Raw genomic sequence first — 20,516 nt, 5'->3', positions numbered from 1 at the left:
TGATGGTGATGATGATGGTGATGATGATAATGAAGATAGTTTTGTGATGATTATGATAAATATGATGACGATAATGATGATTGTGATTATTGATACATTGGATTTTAACATATTTTCCTCATGCCTTGTTGTATATGTAGTACCGCCGAGGTCTTCCATTGCAATTAATCCTGCACCGGTCACGCTGTTCAATTCTTCAATAAAAGGCTTTGTTATGGGAACGACATATACCTTGGAGTGCAAATCTACAGGAAAGCCAAAACCAATGTAAGTTTGAAGGATTTCAAAGTACACCCTTACATGAAGTTGTTCTGAAGAGAGAGAGAGAGAGAACAATCAAATAAGCATATTCTAAACATTTCATAAAAATCGATGTGAAAATAGAAAAGCTACAACATTTAAAAATGAAGTTTTCACAATGCAAAATACAAAACACCATAATGTGGAAAGGAGTTGTTAACGTTTAGTCACTCACATTTCTTTGGCTTCATTTCGTGGCAGGTCAGATCAAAGAAGGGCTCATAAAAGGAGAATACTCTAATTATTTCTGTCCCTATGGGCACGTGGGCTGTTGCAGAGATGTCTGACTAATCCGACCATACATGTAGATCCAGAATGTACAGCCATATTTTGTTATTTTTTACTTCATAGTGACTGTTCACGGCCCCATCTCACACAAAGTTACGATTGATCCAATCAATCATACCTCTTTGGAAATCCATAAGTGTCATAATTTCTTCTACAGGAAATTTGCAGAATGTCTATTGTAAACAAAGGTGTCCACACCAAATTGTCAAGAAAACAATTAATTTGTGAATATGCATCATCATATCCAGAAAACAGTTTGAACTATCATACATTTTAGATCTTGATGTTGCTGGCCGTCCATAGGTGTGGTTGATTGGATCGATGGCAACTCTTTGTAAGATGGGGCCCAGATGAATGAAAGGAAGAGTTTACAAAAGCAGAATATTCTTATTACTTTTGTTCCTAGGGTGTATTGGTTGTTTCAAAGATGTCCAACGGACCCGAGTGTAGATCCAGATTGTGTAGCCAGTGATCGCTGGGAGAAAGTACAGGCAACTACAATGTCAAGTGTGGAGTATTCCAGCGATGACAGCATTGCTACGCTGATCGTTGAGGCTCAGGAGTGGACATTGTTCCGCTGCACAGTGTGGTCTCCGTCGGAGTTCTTTCAAGACGTCCATCAAGACGTCGATTTCAAAATCCTTGGTAGGTCTTAGAATCTATGACCTGTGTTCTTAACATTAATTGCAACCCTGGTTTAGATTAAGGCGGTTGTATATATTTATTCAATATGCTTGAAAAGTTAATGGAAAGAGAAATATAAACAGAAAGGTACTTACTGAAGTTAAATTTTTATCCCTGTTTTAGTAACTTAGAAGCTCTAAAGCAGCAGTGACACTGACATAGTTTCTTAAGATTTTAAAACTGTAGCTCCTCTCCATATTCTTACAGATGTAAATGATATTAGGTATTTATATTGCACATAGTTTTCCACCTTGTTAGGTGCTAATGGTGCTTGTAGATCAACGTGGCTACTGATTCAGGCGCTCACAGATTTTTTTGAGGAATTCCTTCCTTCTGGTGTCCATTCATCTCACCTTGGTCAACTGCAGCATGTTGCAGATGAATTTCTTTCTGAAGAAAGTAAATGTTGTAGTGGAGATTTGAACCCACAGCTCTATTATTAGCACATGCCATACATCCTCCTCATTCTTGTAGATTCTGAGAGAGGTGTGCGCATATCAACAGACTCCGACGTGGCCTTTATTGGTGACGATCTCACTCTGGAATGCCATGCTACTGCGTTCTTCTTCACCGAGATCAAATGGTTCTTCGTCAACCCCAATGGCACTGATCGTTGGTTAAACAGCTCCACGCCAAAGTACAACTCCTATTCTCTTGTTTCAAGTCTGCGTGTCAGCAACATCACGAGTAATGATGCGGGATCGTACGTGTGTGTTGCAATCAGTGGTGATAATCCAGATTGGGAGAAAAACACAACACAGGTCATCGATGTCAGAGGTAGGGTCATGATTTTTCCTCAAGTTTTCAAAATGAGTATTTGGGTTATCAGAACAATTTAGCATTTTAGTAATGTTTATTTCTTCATTCTGAGGTAAATTATGTTATTATTATTATTAGAATTTTTATTATTATTATTACTAATATTATTATTATCTTAGCTTTTACTGTTTTTATGTATCATTGTTATTATATTTTAGAAATTTTTATTTTTTATTCTTTTGTTATTAACCATTATTGTTCTAATTACTTGCAATATCATTATTTTGAAGATTATTATTAGCATTACTATTAATCCCTTGTCATAATAATATTCATATCATTATTATCATTCTTATTATTAGTATTAGTATTATTAGTGGCAGTTGTAGTAGTAGTAGTAGTAATATTAAGAGTAACAGCAGTAGCAGCAGCAGCAGCAGTACAAAGTAGTAGTGGCATTGTTATTATTGTCATAATCATTATTATTACCATTATTATTGACACTATTTGTAATATATTTTTTGTTTCCCTTGTAGAGGTGAGCGAGCCAGAGATTATCAGATCATCTGATGATCCTACGGCTATCAGCCTGGATCGCATGAAAGAGAACCTCCACATCCAATGCCTTGCCAGAGGGCTCCCTCGTCCAAGCCTGAGCTTATACTTCACCCAAGCAGACCCCATTCTGCTTGAGGATGCTGTCGTCGGGGGCAACGCATCTGTGGTGTGGCTGAACTATGAGGTGGTACGGCCGCCCTTAGCCATGGGTGGGAGTTATGAATGCATTGCAGAGAGCAGAGGTGGAGAGGTCCGACAGACATATCAAGTGTCTATAACAGGTTAGTCTGGCATCAGAGGGGTGGTGGAGTATGCTGTACGGGGAGGGGGAAGGGTGTAATTCAATTCATTTCCATTATGTTATTGTTATTTGACAAAGAAGTGCAAAAATGTGTGGTTTTTTAATGTGTTCAATGTGTTGTGCCCACAATGCTGTGTATGTCCACAGCACTTGTGCGGAGACATTCCTGTGCGGACTCTTATGATATAATTAGAGTTTTTGTAGAGACTTTTGGATCTTTGATCAGTTGTAAAGTCATTGCAACTGTTCCCACTGTTTTATGTTCACTTACATGTAGTCTAAAAGCATGTGGCCTACTTCTCAAAATAGTCTATATCCACATGGGCTCAACTCATTTGGTGTTGATCCTTCACTTGATCAAATGCTCTATTAGTATATATCTCATTGGCCCGTATTCTGAAGACGGGCTTAACTTAAACTTAGGTTTGAAGTTGTGGTTTAAGTATGGGAAGCCAAAAGTATCAAAATGTTTATTTAGTTGTATGTTTCTTACGCGCCTTTGCTCTTTCCTGGTTTAAGTATGGATAGCCAATTGTTACATAAATCACTAACAGTAGAGATCTCATACTTCAGCTCATTTGGCTCCCAAATCATTCATGATTGTCTGGGAAGTATGAATATATGATTGTATTCAACATTGATGAATCAAGAAAGAGCACCGTAAACATAAGAAACATACAACTCCATAAAAATTTTGATACTTATGGCTTTCCATACTTAAACCATAACTTTAAACCTGAGTTTAAGTTAAACCTGACTTCAGAATATGGGCCAATGGCAATGAGTCCAAATGGTTAAAGGACGAACTGTTGTAGCCATACTAGGATTAGGCCATGTGGGATGATACAGAACGGAAAGTACGCAAAGCAGGTGTAGCCTTATCGGCAATTTACCTTACCTTCCCGACTAACTTCAGAATTTATGGTTTATAATTACAGAATCTCCTGAATTAAAGATTGGAATACTGAGCTCTGCAGTCAAAGTAGGAGACAATGTCACTATCAGTTGTTTGGTAGTGAGAGGGTTCCCTATTCCAATGGTTCAGTTGAAGAAAGAGAATGTTCCAGTATCCCTCTCGCAAGGCATCGGTAATATCTCCTACACGCTCACAGCTCAAGCCAGTGATGGAGGAAAATACTATTGTAAAGCACTTGATGCCAACGCTACCTCTGATTCCATTGAGCTAGTAATTGGTAAGTACACTCATAATAATAATAAAAATGAAGGCCTGGGCTGCGGAAGCAGGGGGGGGGGCTTCAGCCCGCCACTTTTTTCCAAAATCGTGTGCAAAACAGTAAAAATTACTGTATAATTGTGATTTTTGGCATGCTCAGCCATCGCTCCCAACTTTGAAAACCGTTCTGCGACCTCTGAAAGGGTAGATACAGTGTATTGTGCACATGCCCATCTTGTTAGATGCTCAAGACACTCGTAATTACTGCCTAATTTGCTAGACTACCCATCTTGGTGCTTGCAGCTCTTTGAGGAATTACTTCCGGCAGGGTCCCATTTACCTCCCCTGGGTCGAATGCCACAGCAGAGTCTGGATAAACATCTTAATGAAAGGAGTAACGCCATGGCTATATAATACATACCCAGTCTCTTAAATTTCTTTTCTCTTTCGTTTTCTTCGATTTCCTTATCTTCCTCTTCTTCGTGGCTTCTTCTTTTTCCTGTTCTTTCTTTGGTTTTATCTTTCTTAGCAGCTTATCATAAACCTAATTTTTGGTCAAATTTTCGAAAATTGCATATGTTCCGGAAGTGTGATTCACTCCTTTGATTCGCCAAATTTCAGATCAAAATTTGTATTATTTAAAGAGTAAGAGCATGTTCAATTTTTTTTACAAACCAGCTCAACCCCCTCCTTTGATTTTAAAAACCAGCTCAAACCATTCTTTGTGTACGGTAAGATCTCTGGAATGGTGCGCTCAGGTCAAAGACCTGACTTAGATGCTGCGCGTAGGTGGTGCATATGTGGTTCATGCCTATAAAAAACATGTGTATGGTATGAGTGATTTTACTAACTAACTAAAAAAACAGTGCACATGGTATCCATGATGATTTTACGAGGTAACTCAAACCCACTGTTGTTGGTAACAATTAGCAGCTTCTGAAATGAATACATGTGCTTCAGTTCAAACGTTGAAAGAATGAATACGAATTGCAGACATATTTTTGTATATTTTAAAAGAAGGTATGCTTTTAATTGGTATAAATGATTGATCTGGTTTCTTTCAAAAGTGCAAAGTTTTGAGTGTCTAAAAATCATCAAAAATTTGAACGCATTTATCTAAAAGTCATGTTTTGGAGACAAGCCGAGGTGTAAGCCAGTTCGTAAAATCACTGACAAAGTGTTATTATTATCTAAATACTGCTATGTATTATTATGATAGTATTTATTGTTAATGTGGGCAGGATCATTGTTGCCATGATAATTGTATTTATTTGTCAAATTTCTATGGGAGCTCTATATATCGTAATGATGGATGATGCAGTGGGTTCGGGGGATACATGTGCTCAGTCGCGCAACCCGTGGAGCATTTTTAGTTATTATTATCATTATTGTTTTTGTTGTTGTTTTTGTTATTGTTATCATATTATGTTTATCATAGTAATAATTTTTTTTTGTAATTTGCCTTTTTGATATTTGATGCTACTACAGATAAAGCACCACCAGGCACTTTGCAGAAGGTCATGCCTTATCTCCTCTCCTCTGTATGTTTGATAATCCTCATCATATTACTTTACTTCGTATGGAAGGTAAGCAAAACAAAGAATCATGGGCGGAAATCCTAGGGGGGACAGGGGGATGCGTCCCCCTACTATTTTGGGTCTTCTATGATGGAAAGAAATACATCAAAATATAACATGTATTTTGGTCGAAATGATTTTACATTTGGGGTGATAACCTTTTTTGGGGGGCTTGCCAAATTTTCCAGCCCCTGGTCCCCCTATCTTTGGGGAGAAATCTCCGCGCTTCGGATGTAAGGTTTGACAAACCTTACCTTAGACCCTAGTTCATTCCATCCATATGTGGACATTGATCCAGGGGTGGGTCCAGCCGGATAAGACACACTAGTTTTGAGGTGTCAACTCTTGTGCAAAAACGATATGGCCTCTAAAATGTAATGTGGCTAATCCTGTATTGGTCCGTATAGAGTTCGCCCTTGATGTTGATCCTGGGAGATAAGGACTGCTACGTTTCATGCGATGCCACGACCTATCAATTCTTCTCTACCGTGTTGGAAGTGGGCTCATTCCATTCCTTTGGTCCCAAATTGGGTCTATCGTGACAATGCTATTTTCTGGCATCCTTACAAAGTAGCCCAGCCATGTCAGCCTTTGTTTTGAAATTATTTGGTTGAGCAAATTTTGGTTTATTTGATTCTGTCAATAAAGTAATTGTCAGTTTGAAAAAAAAGGACTTACATGTAACTCACTTTATCACCAGGGAGGATGGGGTGAAAGCTGACAGATAATGATGTGGGAGTAAATATAAGCATTCGGCCAATTTCATACAATTCCATTTTCCCATAATCTGTTATTTTTGAACCAGTTTACTGTTTTTCTCCAACATTGTATGTTTAATAATTTGTTATTTCTATTCAGGTCATTCAAATTTTCACTTGTACAATGATGACCTTGTAAGATTAATGTTCTGTTTTGCTGCAATACAGTGTCGGCGGAGACCGAAAGTCCGTCGAGCATCGCGACTACCTCCTATGGAGATGCCACGCCTTGGTAGTAACAGGCGATCGATTTATTCAGTGAGCGATGATCCATATGAGAACATGGCATACAATCAACGATGGGAGTTTCCCAGAGAAAGATTAAAACTTGGTAAGTGTGGGCGAGATGAAGTCACTATTTCCTCCAAATTTTCCCTCTGGCGCTGGAATGTAGGTGCTTTGTAATGACTTAAGCTATTAAAGGGATTCCTAGTAATTTACCTTTCAATGTGCAGTCATATGAACTATAAAACTATATATCAATTTTGTGCAGAATTTTCAGTCAGTATATTTCAGAGACAAATAATGTTTTTTCCCCTGGTATGGCATTTGTCTAAATAGTGACACAGTAGGAATATGATTTTGAGGCAGTTTTTGTTAGATCTCTAAGGGTTTCAGGGCGTTAGGTAGTATTCTATTAGTGATAATGAAGTGGTAATCAATGCTAGTAGTAGTAGTAGTAGTAGTAGTAGTAGTAGTAGTAGTAGTAGTAGTAGTAGTAGTAGTAGTAGTAGTAGTAGTAGTAGTAGTAGTAGTAGTAGTAGTAGTAGTTGTAGTAGTAGTTGTAGTAGTAGTAGTAGTAGTAGTAGTGGAAGATTAGATAGAATAACTTTGAGAGGTTGGCTATTGTACAAAAACAATATGGCCCCTGAAATGGTATTGTGTTCAACCTGGCTAGATCAATTAGTAGTAGAAGTAGTATTAGTGATCAGTAGCGGACCGTGACCCGGAGGAGACAAAGCATGGGGGGGGCACTGTATTGTTGGTGAACAATGCTGTGCCCCCCCCCAATGCTTTGTCTCCTCCGGGTCACGGTCCGCCACTGTAGGTAGTAGTGGTAAAAGTGGAAGATGATGATTGCAATGAAGGAGTAGGCCTTAAATAGGCCTTCGTACTATCCAAATTTTCAGTCATTATTACAAACAATCATAACCATCATCATAATAGTGTGATTATTTTTCTGTTGATATTGATTTTATTTTGTCCAATTTTTTCACAGGAGGTATTATTGGGAAAGGAGCTTTTGGTCTAGTCATCAAAGCTGTTGCTGTAGGCATCGACGGCACTGAGAAGAACATAACCGTTGCAGTCAAGAGACTCAAAAGTATGTCGAGGGTGAAATGTGAATTATCAGTATCAATCCTCTGGCTTAGTCAAAGAATTTCAGCTGTTCTATTAGGATAAAATTATTCTTCAGATTAGATAATTATAACAAAAAAATGAAATTTTATACAATGAAATACAGACAAAATAATGACAGTCAAACATTTGCACACTGTCAGTCACTATTTTGTCGACTGTTGCTCATATTTTTGGTAACAGGAATCGATAACCAACTGTTTTGCGATAATACTTCCTTGATCCTCCTTGGATTATCTTTAATCTCTTGATTTCTTTTATTTTCAGGCGGAGCCTCATCCCAGGAGAAGAAAGCTTTGTGGGCGGAACTCAAGATGCTCGGTCACATTGGGAAACATCTCAATGTTGTTAACTTTCTTGGTGCTTGTACTCAAAATGGTGAGAAATGATAGATTCCACTTATTCTTGACTCTGCTTTCATCTTTACAGTGACACTGTTCTTTCCATAAAATGGCACATTTCATATGCATTTGAAGTTATGATGGAGTGATGTGGATGAATTTTAGTCACCTTTGCTTGCTTCTTCTTGCATTTACTGCTCCAAATTCACGTTGATCATGTGTATCTTTATGAAAGAAGGCGATTCATGAAGGTTTTCCATGATCGTGTTTCTTACAGGCCCTGTCTTGGCAATTGTGGAATACTGTTGTCGTGGAAACCTATTGGACTTTCTTCGTTCTAAGAGGAAATACTTCACAGAGACCCCTGAAGGCACCGGTAGTCAGAGTCACACGGGCCATTCTAGCAGTACCGGGACTAGCAGTAATTTCCAGACCTCGTCAGGAAGTGAGAGGCGGATGAAGGCTGTCTATGATCAGGTAAGGCACCTTATGGCAAGTCAGAGCCTCATCTTTCGCCGCAGGAATCATGCGGACATCTTTTTCTCGCTAATGCTCATATTTAGTCATAGACAATAATAATAATAGGCATTTATATAGCGCCATCTATCTAGAAATATTCTATTCTGAGGCGCGTTGTTATTATTATTATTACCCCGGCTTTAACTCGAGCTGCCTTTCAGCGCTCATGCATTTAAGGAATTAATCCTACCGGGTACCCATTCACCCCACCTGTGTCGAGTGCAGCACAGTGTGGATAAATTTTTTTGCTGAAGGAAATTAAACCATGGCTGGGATTCGAACCCACGACCATCTGTTTCAAAGTCAGAAGACTTATCCACTGGGCCACAACGCTCCACAAAACAGTGGTCCTGCATGGAAAGGCGTGGCAAAAACTTTTGGCAGGAATACATTGCAGGAAGCACCGTTGTCTTGTCTATACTAAACAGTAGAGAGAAGTGTTGAAAAGATGCTTACAGGACTCCTGTGGGAAAGATGGTACAATGCCACTATTTAAGTCTACATGATTGTCTTACGTGGACTTTAATTGTAAGCTCACGCTGTTCGTCTGCTGATTTCTTGTTGGGTATTGAAATAAAACCCAAATGGATTATGAATTGAATTATGAATTAGGACTTTTGCTACCAATGTTGTTATATCTGCCCATATCTGCCAGCATTATTTTTGTGGATGGAAGACCAACTTCACCCTAAGCTGAACTTCGGTTTAATAAGTAAATGCACTTTGGGCTTTGATCCTGATTGACGGCTTCACCTTTAAAGCCAGAGATACTCAAAAAAGGTTGTCTTTTGCCAATCATATCCGTACCCATTATATACTTTATATAACATAATCATTATATAATTGTTGATGGAATTGTTTGTTTTTGTATTGCAGGTGATTCCAGAGGAGCTTGCATCTCCTCTTCAAGATGATCCTATTGATGGCCAAGATCTTCTTTGTTACAGCTTTCAAGTAGCAAGGGGCATGGAGTTCCTAGCTTCTAAAAAAGTAAGATGATTTGGCTGTTGAAAATAGATTTTATGATAATAATATTAATAGTAATAATAGGCATTTGTACTTTTAAAAAATGTCTTTTTCTGAGACAAACAAGAAAAAGGAAGGAATATAAGAGTTTGGATGAAGAGTCTTACATGTAGTGCCAGGAACTGATACTATTAGACAAGATAAGAATTCAGTTTAGATTTGAAAGTCTCTTATAATGATATAACTCTTAAATGTATTGGTAAATTATTCCAAAGAGAAGATGCTGGAGCGGAGAAAGCTTGCTCACCATACTCGTGCTTCGGGGTCTTTAGAAAGAAGCTGGTGTGATGAGCTCAGGCTACGAGCTGGTGTATGAGGCGTGGCAAGGTCTTGTAAATGTATTGGTGTCATACCATTCAAAACTTTTAAGTGAGAAGAAGTGGTTTAAAATGTGTATTACCACACAGAGTAATTGCATCACAAGGTCATAGTCTCTAGATAAGTCCCCTTTTGTAACGTGAAATTTAATTTATTAATCAACAAAAAAAATTTAGAAAGGACCTGGTTAGAAGGGGGGAGTATTGTAAGCTTGACCATTGCTTACAAGTTAAGGCACTATAAAGGTTTTCTCAATTTCTAGTGCATCATCGTGATTCATATATTAATTCTATCTGTTTATGCATTTCACACTTAAGGTAAGTTAAGTTAAGCCAATGATATTGTTTTTCCCATCATGATACAAAATAATAATAATAGTGTATATTTGTAGAGCGCACACACCTTCAGTAGACGCCCATGGCGCTAGCAGAGCAACAGTTCTCTTTTACAATGTAAGAATTTAATTTTATAGAAATTTAAATACTACACAAGAACCAAGGACAAGTTATGGTGGAACTTGTAATCATTGATATGTTTCCTGGAATTAATGAATCTTTGGGAACAAAGTTTGCAGCAAAGTATCTAATCTAAATCATTGAAATTGTTTTGCAAAGCAGTTGGACTATTTTTGTTGAAGTTTATCGCCTAGAGATTACGCATCCTTTCATATAAAAGTTCTCAATCTTAAATCATCAATCACCATGATCATTTCTATGAATGAATGCTGCAAGATGCCACATTTTAGGTTTATAGATATTGGAAGTGTTGAAGTTCTTGACCCACAATTGGTGAGCTGTTTTCTATTATAGGAGAAATGTATTTGAAAATTGAATAGGCTTTAAAATCTAATGTGACTTTCTTCTATTTTTGCTGATTTAAAAATATATATGATGTCCCAGGACAGATTAATCCTGTACATAGCAATGATACAAATGTTTTTGTATTTATTAGTCAAGAAGATTATATTATGTATTTATCTTTCAATATAATCCCTTTTTTCTGGAAAGGTAATTCATCGTGATTTGGCAGCCAGGAATGTACTTGTGACAGAAAACTACACGGTCAAGATATGTGACTTTGGACTTGCTAAACACCTGTATGATGACCCAGACTATGTTGCTAGTGGAAAGGTATCCAGTATTATTACATCTTTACAGTATTGAGGTTTTATACCTTATTATGATTAAAATATTGGCCAATATTGTCCTTTCATTTTCCAAACAACAATATAATGAAAGCCATGTAATTATAAGTTATGTTTCCATATCCTTATCTCCATTGCAGCAAGGTCGTCTACCGATCAAATGGATGGCTCCAGAATCTATTTTTGATAAAGTATTCACAACATACAGCGATGTGTAAGTCTTCAAATGATAATTTTATGCATATGAAATAATAATCTTTCCACTTACTGTTGATGCCTGATAGCCAAGTCACCAGAGCAATGGTTTTGCTATCTGATGACGTGGGTTTTATTCCCAACTTGGTGTCCTTGTGCCCTTTGGTAAGGCATTTATCATCAAGCCTTCAGTCCTCAAGTTGCTTGCCTAAATATTTAAGGTTTCTTTATGATCAGTTTATAAAAACTTGCTATCAAATATTTACAATTTTCAATGAAAGCAATACTTTCCAGCATTTTTGCTTGTAGGTTATAAATTTTTTTAAATTATTTTTTGTGGGTTTAACATTTATGTTACCCTACTTGTAATTTGGGAGTTGACATTGATGTTCTACATGTATACCCACAAAGCTACAACAATGTACAGTTCACATCTGACGGAACGTGCAATAGTAATAATATTGACTGGCATTAATTTTTAGGAGTTAACAATATCCCTACATACATGTAGACTGACATTGCCCTCATCACTACATAAGCCGACATGGGACTTTTTCTGGATCAATACCTGTAATCTCCTTCAAGGCCAATCAATAGTTTTATTTTAATTAAAACTGTCATAAAACTTATTGTGTCCTGTCATTTTCTTCATCAGATGGGCATATGCTGTCTTCCTTTGGGAAGTATTTTCTCTTGGTGGTTCGCCTTATCCTGGTATTCAGATCGATGAGCAGTTCTACAACAAGATAAAGAATGGATATCGCATGAATGCACCCGATTATGCGCCGGCAGGAGTGTGAGTTTGTGGGACTAATAGTCACTGAAACAGAATTTCCAAGTATATATTAAGTAGTAAATCATGTCTTTGAATGGTTCAAAATAGTATCTTTTGACCAAACACATTCTGCAGTCTACTGTGAACTATACAATTACTTTATTTTTATATTTTGCTGAAATTCCTTCCCTCATTTTATTTTTTCCTAAGCACTTAAAGGCATGTTTTGTGGTAAGCACTATACAAATAATGTTAATTATTATTATTATCATCATTAAAGTGATTGGCTAACATTGATTTGACTTTAACAAAATCTGAGCTAGGTCACACTTGTCACCTGTATGTGTGATATGTTACAAAAATGTAGCCCAGAAAAAATGGCGTCCAGAAATCATTATTTAGTGCTTCAAATATAAAGTGAATGGAAACACCATCTTAATTTCATCCCATATACTTATGTGTTCTACTTAAGCGTCTTTGAGATACATAATTACAAAATTGGGGTTTGCCTTGTATTTTTAGCTTATCATTCTGAATAATGGTTGTTTTCAGGTTTTTCTAGTTCTAATGCATGTACTTGTTCACACGTTTCATCTTGGTTTGAGATTTTTTTTAATCGCCTGCTCACAAAGTTAAATAATACCTTTAAAATAAAACACATGTTAAGCGAAATTTGCTGTGTATGATGTCGATAATGAAATAGTGCACTATTTCATCATCAGCGTAGCTGATGGTAGGTGCTTTACCACGAAACTGCCCAGGGGGCCACTTCCATTGACGAGTGGATACCATGCGCAACTATGAGGTCTCAAAAAGCACTCTAAACACATATTTTCCATACTCTAAAAATGCACCCCTTAACTAGTATTGGCGTGTGAAACCCTACAAGTATTAGAAACAAAACAATACTATTGGCAAGTAGCTGAATTGAACCACTAAACAAGTACAGCGATATTACAATTGTTATGTCATGGCGGTCGGTTTTACCTTTACCAACATCATTGGGTGATTCAGTACAGCCCCACTTGCGCAAATCATGCTCTAAACACGTAGTGTTGACTCTTGGGGCAAAAAGTACCTTTATAAGACATTTTAGTCTCGATTTGTTTATACCCTCGCAAAGTTGACCCTAAACACGTATCTTTCATATCAAAAATAGATACCCTTTTTTCATTATTGAAGTGTTTTGACACCCTTATTACGTAACGTGCCCTATGAAAAGATGTCTTGAAAACGACATCCTTTTTATGTGTTTTTTTGGTCGTGCTTGGTATCCACTCATCAATGTAAGCGCAGGGCCCCTCCCCCCCTGGGCGAAACTGTCATGATGAACTTGATGTGATGGCACATTTGGACACCAATCAGACCCAATGAGCATGCTAACAGAATGAGTGAGTAGATCATTCGGTGTCTGTAACTTCAATAGAGTTTGGACTGGATTGGGGATAGATGAAGTGGAACTGGATTTCTGAGACCTAACATGTTTACATGTACTTCCAACGTTGGATGTAAAACATATGTACCAGGCATTTCTTTCAAAAATTTAGAGAAAATCATTCCTTCTCACTCAGATTAGTGTTATTACTATTTTCCCCCCTACATTATTGTTGTTTTTTCTTTTATAACTTGTTGTTCTCCTCCTTTTTTTCTTCATCTTCTTTTTCTTCTCCTTATTCTCCCCCTCCCTCCTCTTCCTCTCCTGTTCCCCATTACTTGATTTACTACTAAAGGTCCTTGCATAATTTACGAGGGTGTGAGATGCAACCTAAGAATCTTTAGGCACGCAGGTGAAATGTATATATTTTCAAAGTGTATATAACACTGATACTTTAACGAAATTTACAAATGTTCAATTTCAGTTATGACACAATGTTGGAATGTTGGACCCCGGATCCTGAAGCAAGACCTTCGTTCAGTATCCTGGCTGTAAGGTTAGGGGATATGTTAGAAGCAAATGTAAGATCAGTAAGTATCCAGTTATTAATTAACCCTCAGGCTTTAATACAATGATGAAAAAAGTCTACAAGCCCCTTTATTTTGAGTTGCATTTTCCGTATGTTGATTTTAGCATGTTGCCATTAAAATTGATCATTACTAATTTTCTTTGCTTTCCTCTTGCAATATGGGCCATTTGACATTATTTGACTTCATATTGTGATACATCTAATTGAAAATTGTTTCATATAGAACCGTGTATTGATGTTTCATTTTTTTCTCTCTCTCATTCATTGTCTCTCTAGGAATATATAGAGCTGAATATGCCATATGAACAAGTTAACCACACGGCATCCAATGAGCTTCCGTCTCCACATGAGGACACGCCCCTTTTGGGACCCAATCCACCTCCTGCTTTCAAACCCACACCAGTGAACAGCGCCCCCAATACTCCCCCTCCTCCAACCCGCATGGTACGGAGTGACGCAAGTGATTCCTCGCAAGACGTTTCACGTACCCCCGACCTATCGCCTCCTGTCAGAGGACTCGAGGCTCGGCCATTTTTGCCAAAGGACGATGCCCCAAAGAAAACGACTGTTCAGGATGTAAATGAACTAGAAGAGGGGAGGAATACCCCGGAAGATGATGTCTTTCTCACCACGGAAGTTACAACTAATGGATTAAAAGGTACAAGTACTGAAGCACATCTACCAGTATGATATTGATATTGAATACTCCTTATCTGTTTTAGTGCATAATGATATGCACAAGAAATTTTGTTGGGTATGTCACATGATTTTGGAAAGGCATTCATGATGGTTCTGAATTAAATTCAGATTGTAATGCTGCATCTCTGATTTATGATTACAGTATGTTTTAAAGTGCCTAATTATTTTAATGTATATTTAGCTGGAAACAAACTTATTTTAATCTTAGTATCATATGATACTAAACCTTTTCTGAAAGTTTTAAAGTTGTCACATGATGTTATGTGAATTTATTCTTTAAAGTACTAACATTTGTCATCGATGATCAATCTTGATGGAGCAAACATAGATTTTTAACTAGTATTGTACTTAAGCTCTGGTCATGAGAAAATGCTGTTTTTATCATTGTAAAATCATACTACATTTATTGATTGTCAAATAATGAAAGTTTGTGATATTTATCTGTTTTCTGTGAGTTTTTATAACTTATTCACTTTTATCACGATTCAATGCAGCCATTCTTGCGTTTTACGTTTAGGTTTGCAAGTTTTGACTTTAAAAAAATTCTGGAGCTCATAAAGAATATTTTTGTTTTTTCTTTTATGATTCTTTTTTTCTTCCCAAGTGCCTTGTGTTTAGTTTCATTGATTTCTCTTTCGAACCCAAGTTCTTTCCTTGATATATAAATGCAGTGTACCGTTTCTGGCTCCGATGTATATCAGGTAGAAGAGTACAGACCATTTGTGTTTCATTATTGAATGAACAATTCTAGGTTTTGTTTGATCCTTTTCTTTTGTTCATTGAAATTGCTGTACAAGTTAATTTGACTGAAGATAAAAAAATACAGGGTACAAAACTATTCCACCTATTCTTCCAGGTTTTTGTTAATTTTGAATTTAAGTTTGTAATCATTATTTGTCAGCACAAAAGCCAGGGGAGTGGTATACAAAGAATATATCAATGGTTTTCACAGGCTTACCTGTTCTAAGCCAATCAGATGCAAGGATTTAAGTAGCTTATAAAAGTCGTCAGTGAAAATCACTATTCGTTTCATGAAAGGCTCCCCTGTTTTTTCATTTTTCTATCCTCTCACTCTAATATTTCTAATATTGTTCTCGTTATAATACAGGTTTCACTGTAAATGCACAAAACACATGGTTATGACGTATGACCTATCCCCGCTTCGCTTGCACCTCTGTTCTTTTGTTTGCCTTCATCACCACGACCTCACATCCTCTCTATCGCTTTCAACGTTCTCTTCAAAATGTGTCGTCTTGTTTTGCTTGTGTGGTACTTCAAACCCCATCCGGCATTCTTTTGTTTCCGAAAAGCTCCCGTTTTGCATGTCATATTAATGTTTTGCATCTCATTGTGTTCTGTTGTGCCACTTTTGTAGCTTGTGCTTGCATGTTGAATTCTGTTGTCGATCCCGAAGATAAATTTTCTTTTGATTTTACACTTTGTTTTACAGAAAGAAACTGCTCCCTTTCTATTATTTCAATCAATGTTAGTATATTTCTACTTTTGTATTGTTATTTATTTCTATGTGCAGTCTATACCCACTCTCTTCATCTTATTCTAGTATTCATTTAATTTTATTTATTTATATTTTTCTTTAGATCAGACTAAAATCATGAGGGAACAGTATCACAGAAAAAGTCATATTTATATTCTTTTCATTCAGATTTAATAGAATATATCCCTGATTATTTTTTTTCCTTGATTCAAGAAGCTCATCTTGTTTCTTGTTTTCTTTTTAGCTAGTCCTTGATTTTTTATTACGGAAATGTTTCTTTTAATAAGGCACGATCATTTATGTTTTTAGATTTTCTTACTGAAATTTTACTTTGTTTTTTTAATGTAGCACAATCATTTGTTACATTGTAAGTTCATCATATCCCCAAATTATTTATTAAGTCTTCTTAATGTCGCAATATTCCATGTTTCATTTTTCTGTTTTTATATTATATTTTCTTTACACCTTGTGATATTTCTTTAGAGAAGGAAGAAATCAATGAATGATAATGTTCTGCTCATCGTACTTACACTAAATTGAGTCAAATTTAGTAAAACTTAAACCTGAAAAATGTCAGGTTTTATATTTTTAATATGAATAAGCTTTTAGAAGTTTGTTTCACTTCAGCTATGTAAGAAGAATGTGCAATAGCTTAGGGGTAAATATAGTATACAAATAATTTTTTTGTAGGATTTTTACCAGTACATCTTTGCCACAAGTACGATAGTAGCGTAATATTTCTTTTTGATATTTATGTATACATGTAATATACAATGTACATGTGATGATTCAGGGAATTTATATGTTTTTACCATTTGCCAAAGGGCCATGAAAATAAATTCATGTTCAATGCAAACTTGAAGGATAAGTTTGGTAAAAATACTTTCATCTTAACACATTAATCATTCCTGGATGAAATGGAGTAAGTATGGGTGCATTTAAGTGTGTGATACACTGGGAAAATCATTGGTGTCAAAACTACACCGCTAGTGCTTAGAGGTCTGAATCATGCATATACACCAGATTTTTACTTAGTGTTACATGTTGTTCAACATGCACCCATTTGTGTTGACACATTCTGGTTGTTCTATTAACCAGGGGTGTGAGTTCTTTTTTTTTTAAGCTGATTTCACTTTTTGTTTTTGTTAATTTCAGCTTGTTTTCAGCTTTTTGTGTACTCTGTACAAAAGTATGTGAGCTTGTGCAATTTCAGCCTTAAGTTGTGGTTACTTACACCCCAGATTAAAATTATTTGGTGTTATGTTCAAACTCATTGGTGCAGTTTTAATGAATGCTCGAGGGTGGATTCATCTCAGAACACTGACTAATGTTCTAAATACCAAAGTATTTACAGTGTAGGTATATGTGTATAGGTGTGAATGCACTGTTTGATTGGTGGATTCTGTATCATTTATGAAAAATGTAAGTACTTAGAGGCTGTTGACATTCATACTGCAACAAAAATAAAGGTTTAAATAAAAAAACAGTAATTCTTGCAAGATGACACTAGGCTGCATACCAAATTTTAGTATGCATCATTAAGAGAATATCAACAGATCTTCTGACTGTAACCCCAAATAAGCTTAGAAATGTTTCCAGGGGGGTGTTTCACAAAGATTTAAGTATGACTTAGATCGCACTTAAAGGCCGATGCATACATGATACATGCAACGCGCAATCTTATTGATCAATACGCAGTAATGCGCGTTGTCTTGGCATGATCTGACCAATACTGTCATGCCTTTTGTACATCGCGCAACTAGACATGTAAGTGCGACTCTAAATCATACTTAAATCTTTGTGAAACACCCCCCTGTACATCTCCGAGAAAAATCCTGAAGTATATACATCTGTTTGTAACATACATTTGATTACAACTGATTATTTTTAAATCAATTTATATTCAAAGATGTTTTTATTTCACATGGAAATCTTAATGGGTACTACATGTAGAATTACGAGAGTATTTTTTTAATGTATGAACCCAGTCTCCATTTGTTGCTTTGTGTGGCAAACCTCTTACAAATCATTGATGACATGGGATGAGTTCTTTATTTGCAAGATAGAATTGTCTTAAATGTTCATATATTCAGGAGATTTATTCATCAAGATGCCACTTGGCATTCATTCTTCTTGAACAGTTAAAATAATTTGAAGACTGCTGCATCCATTTTGGGGGATTACATTCTTTTCAATTTCTTTTTCCTGAAAGCTAGCAATCATACATGAAATATGATTTGAAAGAGAAGGGAAATATACTTAATTGTAAGGCACATCTTTTGCATGTGTAGGTGGCTTGTACAGGTAGTTTAAGAGAAAAATATATGTATATCTTTGAATTTTGAAGTAGTTTGTAATTTATTAATCAGTATGTATTGTGTAAATAGTAATATTTCAATTAGTGTAATGCATTCTTGCCTTGACAAAGACTCACAGATTTATTGTATAAATGAGAATGGGACACTTGAAGTTGGCTGAATTATATAAAATAGACAAATCAAAGAATGACATCAAAAGAAAATTTGAGAATAATTGAATATTACAAAGTTGTGAGCAGTTATTTTTAACCCTAAAAGGGGGAGGGATTCCATCCCCCTCTACATTTTTCATGATAAATTCGTCTTGCAAAATTTTTCAACCGCTCCGCTCAGTGACTTTACTGTCAAATCTCGTGCAACTTTTGAGACCAAATTTGCGATGCCCGGGTACGCGATTAAGAAATTACGCAGCATTATGTAGGAGTATGTCAGACCCAAAACTGCTTAAAAACGTGAATTCATGTACAAATCCAATGCAAAGCGTGTTTAGCCAAAACTCATAAATGTATCATTATTTCTACTTTTACTTATTGAATTGAATTAATTTTGTCTTGTTTATGATCAAAATCAAGTCTGCAACAACTTCATTGAAAAACAATAAAGGGGCATCCTTTTCAAGCCTTTGTGCTTATGACTGTCCCCAGTCATGCAATGATTGTTATTTTGCCGTGAAATATTGTCAATATATTTTCTATTGTATGATTTATTTTTTGCATGGAGATAAAGAATCAATCAACCAATCAAAACAAAGAGATAAATAAGAAATTTAAAAAAAAATACATATGAAAAAAATTGCGATACCAAATTTTTTTAAAGTACATTTGATAAGGATCCTACAAAGAGTCTGTGAATAAAATATTAGCAGTTTTGAGGCAGTATAATAGTTGATAATTATTATTTATTTATCATAATTACGAAAATTCTTATTAAGAAAAAATTAACCATACAGCCGTATAGATTTTATCACACACTACCACTGTGCAAATTTTTGTGGTACTCGTGCAATCGAAGGCCGAGACCTCGGGGGGGGGGGGGGGCAGAATCCACGTCTCCCCGGCTGTGAGATACATGTAGGTCCAGATAACCCGGCTCTTTTAGGATTAAGATCGGTAATACTCTGTAGATTCTCTAATTAACAATTCTAACAAGACTAGTGATGTCACACCAGACCAAAGTCCCCATATTTTCTGTACATGTTTTACTCTCACGCTTCTAAATATTGGTAGATCATATTTTGATGGGAGGACATTAAATACAGGTTTCACAAAGTATGTAATGGGCGAAGAAGTTGCACCGTCATTATAATGAGCAAAATATGATGGTTCTTTGTATTTTTCTCTGCCCAAGTGGCTAGTTGTTAATGTTTGATAACACACACCATCACATTGCAACACTCCAATGATCATAACAGGATGTCTAATATTTATCAAACTTTGATTTTATGCCTTGATTTGTCAGATTTCATAAGCTGACTTTTTACAAGAATTTCATTCTCCTTATAATAATAAGAAAATACAGTTGCACATTCAGGTAACAAAAGTGTACAGTACTGGTACTTGTATATGATATTTCTTATATATAGTTTCCGTTGCATTTGTGTAGAAGGATGTAATGTATATAATTTCAAGGGTGGTTATATTTCAGAAATATATTAAGATAGATTATTATGTACTGATCTTTATTATATCCTGAATACAAAATGCATGTCCATATTTGACTCATTTTTGAAGAGCGGCTGATGTCTGAATTCTTCCATTTTCTCCATCCTACAAATAAAATTAATGCTTAACACATACTGCTCTTTTTACCCATGTTAATTGTTAAATTAAATTTTCATGAATTTCAAAGTCAAATAACAGTAGATGTTCCGTGTACAGGAAATGCACTCTGTATTTTTTTCCCGATTTTCATTAGCTCATGGTTTTAAACTGTTTTTAATAGGCCAATTGTTTACCTTTAACATG

The 20,516-nt window shown here is 36.0% G+C and overlaps 1 protein-coding gene across 1 annotated transcript in view; it reads left to right on the top strand.

Annotated features, from left to right (window-relative positions):
- LOC121426153 (vascular endothelial growth factor receptor 1-like) overlaps positions 1 to 17,399 on the top strand; it is a 64,690-nt gene extending 47,291 nt beyond the window's left edge. Inside the window, exons 11-27 of the mRNA XM_041622334.1 lie at positions 141 to 267; positions 995 to 1,233; positions 1,747 to 2,049; positions 2,568 to 2,870; positions 3,829 to 4,083; positions 5,553 to 5,650; positions 6,568 to 6,730; positions 7,619 to 7,723; positions 8,026 to 8,136; positions 8,377 to 8,576; positions 9,495 to 9,608; positions 10,970 to 11,092; positions 11,247 to 11,320; positions 11,957 to 12,097; positions 13,936 to 14,041; positions 14,317 to 14,698; positions 15,848 to 17,399. Of these exons, the coding sequence (XP_041478268.1) occupies positions 141 to 267; positions 995 to 1,233; positions 1,747 to 2,049; positions 2,568 to 2,870; positions 3,829 to 4,083; positions 5,553 to 5,650; positions 6,568 to 6,730; positions 7,619 to 7,723; positions 8,026 to 8,136; positions 8,377 to 8,576; positions 9,495 to 9,608; positions 10,970 to 11,092; positions 11,247 to 11,320; positions 11,957 to 12,097; positions 13,936 to 14,041; positions 14,317 to 14,698; positions 15,848 to 15,882 (2,879 nt within the window). The 3' untranslated portion in view covers positions 15,883 to 17,399. The remainder of the gene's footprint in view (positions 1 to 140; positions 268 to 994; positions 1,234 to 1,746; positions 2,050 to 2,567; positions 2,871 to 3,828; positions 4,084 to 5,552; positions 5,651 to 6,567; positions 6,731 to 7,618; positions 7,724 to 8,025; positions 8,137 to 8,376; positions 8,577 to 9,494; positions 9,609 to 10,969; positions 11,093 to 11,246; positions 11,321 to 11,956; positions 12,098 to 13,935; positions 14,042 to 14,316; positions 14,699 to 15,847) is intronic.
- Positions 17,400 to 20,516: the final 3,117 nt, after the last annotated feature.

The sequence above is a fragment of the Lytechinus variegatus genome, chromosome 13 (genome assembly GCF_018143015.1).
Source record: "Lytechinus variegatus isolate NC3 chromosome 13, Lvar_3.0, whole genome shotgun sequence".
NCBI classification, from domain to species: Eukaryota; Metazoa; Echinodermata; class Echinoidea; order Temnopleuroida; family Toxopneustidae; genus Lytechinus; species Lytechinus variegatus.
This window is presented reverse-complemented; position numbering and strand designations above follow the sequence as displayed.